The 6,700-nt window shown below is 34.3% G+C and overlaps 1 protein-coding gene across 1 annotated transcript; it reads right to left on the bottom strand.

Annotated features, from left to right (window-relative positions):
- Positions 1-3,028: 3,028 nt before the first annotated feature.
- On the bottom strand, positions 3,029-4,788 carry LOC120147286 (7-ethoxycoumarin O-deethylase-like). The gene is made up of 2 exons (XM_039160700.1): positions 3,764-4,788; positions 3,029-3,658 (listed from the first exon to the last, which is right to left on the bottom strand). The coding sequence occupies exons 1-2, from the start codon at positions 4,721-4,723 to the stop codon at positions 3,032-3,034; spliced, it is 1,587 nt and encodes a 528-aa protein (XP_039016631.1). The 5' UTR covers positions 4,724-4,788; the 3' UTR covers positions 3,029-3,031.
- Positions 4,789-6,700: the final 1,912 nt, after the last annotated feature.

A 6,700-nucleotide genomic window follows, 5' to 3' on the forward strand; every position in this document is an offset into this window, starting at 1 on the left:
CACGTTGGTTCTTTTCGAATACACATATTCAAAGGTCATATTTCCATAATCATATCCACATAATCATAACACATAACTTACATAATATAATTTGAATAAAACATTATAAAATATAACATAAAAGAAATTTGAAAGCTTTCAATCGAAAACACTGAGGTTGGCTTAACGCAAGCCTTCCTCAATTCTAATACAAAACAAAGAAATTGCACTCATTGAAGTCCTAAACGAAACCTTAACACTTTTGGACCGATACTTATAATGTCGAGTTGACCGGAAGTTGACTTTGTTCAATGTCTACATTAAACAATCGAAAATAAATACCGGAATTCAGATCACTTATATCCAATCATAACAACTTAAACTGAAAGAAATACTTAATTTCCCATTTCATGTTCAATAGTATCGGTACTCCCATTATAGTACCGATACTTCCCTTCAATGTTATCGATACCCCCCACGGTACCGATACCATTTTTGCATTCTGTAAACTTATCTTGAAAATGGTATCGATACTATACCCTTGGTATCGATACTCCCAACTCAGTATCAATACTTTCCTCAACCAGTATCAATACTACCCTTCAAATTTCACTGATTTTGCCTTGAAGTATCGATACTGTTCTTCTAGTACCGATGATCCATGCCCAAAATTGTTATGTCCATTTCGAAAATCAAGCCAAAATCTTCCTAAATCTCTTACTTTAATCCCTCATTAAGCCTTTAAACTCAACGTTATACATCCAAACCAACTTGTCTTCATTTACTACTCTTAAACATACAAAATCTCACTAAAACTCTTACATCTAAAAAATCATATCATGATTTCAACCAAGTTCTTAATCATTTCTATTACTCCTAACTCTTTAGTTTGATCATTGACAAGTCAAAATCATCACTAAAACTCCAGAAACTACACCATATCAAAAATTCATTTTAAAACCCATTTTACAAATCCATTTCTAATTCACTCCTCTTGTTGTTTTAATCCTATACAAGCTTTCCTTAAGCTTATATAACACTCAAGCTTTCAATACCAAACCATAAATTGAAGGAACCAACAAATTTACAAAAACTTACCTTTGGTAGTGGAGTTCACGGCACGAAGAAGAGAGTAAGAATTAATTCCAGACTTTTCCCCTTATCCACGTGCTTATCCCTTAATAAAGGAGATAATTATCCTTTAAAAAAGATCATAATACCCTTTCCACTAATCCAAAATTGCTATCAAGCCCTACACAAAAATTCCACCATAAATCCTTGAATTTCTCAAAATATTATAATTCAACAACTGAGTTTAAAATTCTTACATTATGGTTACTGACCAAATGATTGGGATGTTATAAAACACGTCATGGATCTTACTCATTTCCGGCGGTAATTCTAGTTGATATGCCACTGGACCGACTCTTTTCAAAATTTCATAAGGACTAAATGAAAGAGAATTCAATAAAGAACAAAATTGGATTTCATGTCTTAACCTTAGATATAATTTAAAATGCTTAAAAAATCAATTTAAAAACGTACCTTTCTTTTGTTGTAACTCAAGGCAACAACAAACCAATTCAAGAAAGTAGTTTACAACTTTACCCTAAATGAATTTTATAACGTAAATGAATTTAAAATTCATTTTAGTCCAAAATGACTATTATGACCTTAAAATCCAATGATTCTAATCATGCCACATATCAAATTTATCATTCATGGGTTGAAATTAAACCTTGAAGTTAGTAGTTTACAACTTTACCCTTGAAAAGTTTCAAAATTACAATCTTGTCCTTTTTAATTTAATGGCTAAGATTTAACATGAAAATCAACTTAAATCCAATAGTCTGTATTAAATCTTATCATTTTATAGCATGGAAAAGACATTTGTGCCCTTACTTATCATCTAGCAAAATTTCCTAAACTCTCGATTCGATCCGATTATCCGAACTATTTTCTTAAACTTTCACACTTTATAGCTTTTAACACAAACTCCGTACAAAAAATCTGAAACCCATGAAAACGTCATTCTTGGGGGGTAAACTATTCATTTATGGGACCATGTTACACAATTTTTCAAAATTACACATTGGTCCCTAAACTTTCTCAAGTTTATACTTTAGCCTTTAAACTTTCAATTTATTCATTTTGGTCACTAACCATATTTTTGGGGTATTACAACCCATGTCGTACACATCTGTACATTTACAAACTAGCAATTGGTTCCACATTTTCCTCAACAACGTTTGGTTCAACTTCTCATTTAAAGCTTCAAAAATATTGATTTTTTTCCTACAAAGAGAACATCTCTAATAGAAGGATCTCGAATATCTAACATCTATATAGAAGTCATGACTTGTTGATATGATCTATAATAGACCCACATGACCTGCTTGACCTAAATATATCATTAGCTGACCATATCCACCTATGTTGCTAGCCTACAAGCAGTCATTACGTGCTTAGCTCTACCTCTAAGGGTCAATACTATAAAACCTCTCGAACAATACCTAGAGAATTGTTGAAACTCATATGAAAGCATCTCACTCTTAATCATTTTCTTCCTACCTCCTTATGTAGATAAACCACTTCAACACGATCGATTTATTATCAATTGTGATTCTCCGTTCAAATAAAAAATAATTAATCGTTTACGAACGTTATAACTCATTTAATCCCATCAATAACCGTTGAGTTGTCATAAAATTAGAGCTATATATCAAAACCTAAATTCTGCCTCCTCAACAAAAAAGGGGACAACTTTAATATTATTAAATTGTAATATGTTTGATTTTGGTTCTTCTTGTTTTCATTAATTGTCATGTATGCCTTCACACTATTATTATATTAAGCAAGAATAATTCATATTAAAAAATGGAGAGTGCAAGGTGTGGTCCTCCACTCCTTGCTCGGACTCTAACGAGGTTTCCAGTCAAACAATAGACCATATATTTAATATCGCCGATAGTATTATTAAATAATAGCACACAGTAAAAACATTGAAATCCAAACATAACATTCACTTTTCATTAGTACCATACCAATCCATCTAAAATTGGTAGAGAGCTGGGTTTGATAACCTTGGTACTGGAACTGCAATGAGTGGATTCTTCAACTTGAGGACAATCCCAAACCTCTCCGAAAGATCTAACTTGTCATCCTCCTCCGGCACCTTCCAATCAAAAGAATGCAAAAGTGTGGCAATGGAGTACAACACCATCCGTTCAGCCATTGCTGTCCCAGCACACATTCTTCTGCCGGACCCGAAAGGAAAATAACTGAAGTCATTCCCATTGAAATCCCATTGGCTATTCAGAAACCGGTCGGGGTTGAACACCAAAGGATTTTCCCATATGCAAGGATCCCTATGAATTCCCCAGGCATTGATGAACACCCGACAACCTTTCGGGATAGCGTAGCCGCTGAGGGTGCAGGCCTCGGCGGGGCTGTGGGGGACTAGGAGAGGAAGAACCGGATGCAAACGCAACGACTCTTTCATAATTGCAAGCACGTAGGGTAATTTATAAATGTGAGATTCTTCCACAATGTTGTCTTTGCCAACTACTTCATCTAGTTCTTTCTGTGCTTTTCTCATTACTTGTGGATTGTTGATGACTTCAGCCAATGTGAACTCAATTGAACTGGAGGATGTATCCGTTCCTCCTACTATCATATCCTTGCCGAATATAAAAAAGGAAACATGAAATTGAATTCGTAAATGACTCTTATTAAAACACAGTTTAAGCTTACTTAATACAAAAAAAAAGGGTCAAAAGCTCACAATGATCAAAGCTTTGATATTATCCATGGTGAGAGGTGTCTTGGGATCATTATCATTCTTCAACTGTAAGAGAAACTGCAAAAAGTCCCCACTTTCCTTCACCACATTCAGCCGTTGATCAATCATATTATCAATTATTCCATTCAACTTCTCCATTGGTTTCGACATACGTTTCCATCGACCTTGCAAATCAAGAGGGGCAAGGACTGGGAAAAAATCCGAAATATTAGGCAGGCCCAAAATCTCTGTTATTACTGACATCACTTGCTTGAACTCTGCACCGATGTTGGCCCCGGCTTCCCCCTCAACCGTGCTTCCCCATATCATATTGGTCACCACATTAAATATCGTTAGAAACACTTGCTCACCGAGATTTACTGGCGCTCCAGCGTTAGCATATAAATAATCCACGGTTTTTCGTGTTTCTCTTCGGCGAAGCGAATACATCTTGTCCAAAGTAGCATTGCTAAGCATTTTGAGTACACATACCTTTCTTAACATCCTCCATTGAGGGCCGTAGGGGCTGGAAACTATGTTATGACCCCCATTTGCTAACAGGCCAACCACTGGCACAACCCGGTTGGCGAATGTGATGTCTTGGTCTTTAAGTACTTCTCGGGCCGTCGATGGGGAGGAGACCACGATACCGATCTTGCTTCCGAGTTGGAGTTTCACAACCGCTCCGTAGGTACAAGCTAGTTTGGTGAAGTAAGTGTGAAGGTCTTGTTCAAGGAAAGGAAGGTTTCCCACTATAGGGAGGCCTCGAGGTCCCGGTGGTGATTGTGGCTTTGCGTTCTTGGACTTGATGAACATCATTGAATACCGGAAAATTACAAAAACACCAACAACAGCGAAAAATAGGCTCGCGAAATCATCAGTTCGGAGGGTTTCCTTGCTGAACCATGACCATATTTTTGAGTAAGAGTTGTTAAAATGGAGAGAACTTGAGATGAGAGTCATGGTTGGGGATAGAGGGATAACTAGGCAGATGTAATGTGGTGGACAGTATGTACACAATATATTTGTAGGAAGAGCAGGCATTGGATCTATCGTTTTATACATAGATAAACAAAAGTTTATGGCATATGATTTTTTTTTTTTTGAAAAAGATAATATTTTTTTCGCAGCAATAATAAATTTTATTTATTGAAATAAAAGTCCAAGATACCATTTGAAGATGCTAACAGGAATCTGCCAAACAGACGTCATACCTGATAATATTATTTTCATTTTTTTATTCTCAGCAATGATAAAGTTTATTTATTAAAAGGGTAAAATACACAAATGATTGATCCCCTAACCATAAGGTGTTGCTTTGTTGAGTCTCCCGACTATTAAAAGTTATAAAATAGTTCTTTGACTGACTATTAAAAGTAACAAAATAGTCACCCGTCTATTCATATGTTCTAAACTCGTCATTTTTCGATAAAAAATTGACATCATCTGAGTTGGACGTTAACATGCCGACTGAGATATGATAATTGCTTAAGATTCTGATATCATATTTTAAAATATCTCAGTCAGCAGGTTAACGTCCAGCTAAAATTTCCATCAATTTTTAACGGAAAAGGACGAGTTTGGAACATATGAATAGTCAGATGACTATTTTGTAAATTTTAATAGCCGAGGGACTCAACAAAGCGACACCCTATAGTCGGAGGACCATTTTATAACTTTCAATATTCGAAGGACTCAATAAAAAAGCACACTATAGTCGAAGGACCATTCGTGTACTTTATCATTATAGTCCAAGATACCATTTGAAGATGCTTACAGGAATATGACAAACTGACATCATATCCAATAATATTATTTTCATTTTTTTATTCTCAGCAATAATAAATTATATTTATTAAAAGAAAAGTCCAGGATAACATTTCAAGATGCTTACAGAAATCTGCTAAACAGACATCATATTCAAAATATTATTTTGACATTCAAGTGACATAATTATCAGTATATGATGTTGAAAAAATAGATCGCTGTAAAATAAAATATTAGTATTGATTGAGAAAAATAATTTAAACGAAATAGATTAAATTATAGATGTACTTTGAAAGGATTACAGTCTTAAAAGTAAATTCGCTTTGATTGGTATAATTATTGAAACTAACGCTTCAATATTCATACACCCAAATATTAAAGTGAAAATTGTAGTTCTCTTTTCGGAAAGATGAGTATCGAGGTTGGAAATAATTTTTCGGGATTATAATTCGGCTATCCAAAAATAATGCTCCAAAAAAAAAAAAAAGGAAGGAATTTTGTAAGAGATTAAAAGAAATGAGATAAAATTTTCTTGTTATTGTATAGATTAAAATGAAAAATTAACCTTTATTTATAGGCTCTCCCGACTTCAATTGTCATGATTAGTTTAATAAACAAATAAGATAAATAGAGCATTAAACTAAAATCTCATTTTTCATCTACTCATCTTAAGTTTTCTATTATTTTGTTTTCACCCATTCGATTTGTTGTACCCTTTAGGTTGAAGGTCGACTTAGGCACACAACTCTTGTTTTCGTACTTAAGGTTGCATTGTTTATTAATTTCAATCTTAGTGCAACGTTTGGATTTTCGATTCAACACGTAAGAGTTAACTTGAGAGGTCTACGTGTCGATGTGAAAATACAATTAGAATCATCAGGATAAATGTGCGCCTAATCGGATGTTAATTGAGCTCAAGTAGTCATAAGAAACGAATTTTTGTATTAAGAGAGAATAAAAAAGGACCAATAGTGTAAGTAGACCCTTAATGATTTGAAATGTTAAAATTCGTTTGTTCTAACCTATGTCACGTGCGTAAAAGTTGTTTTGTTTCATCTTTCCCCCCTTCATTTCATTATCTCTTCTTCTCCAAGCTTGTTGAAACCACTAGAGGAATCATCTTTATTGTGCAGTGAATTCCTCCGAGTTTAGTAAACGTAATGGTTTCAATCT

This window comes from Hibiscus syriacus, unplaced genomic scaffold (assembly GCF_006381635.1).
Source record: "Hibiscus syriacus cultivar Baekdansim isolate YM2019G1 unplaced genomic scaffold, ASM638163v2 tig00110937_pilon, whole genome shotgun sequence".
NCBI classification, from domain to species: domain Eukaryota; kingdom Viridiplantae; phylum Streptophyta; class Magnoliopsida; order Malvales; family Malvaceae; genus Hibiscus; species Hibiscus syriacus.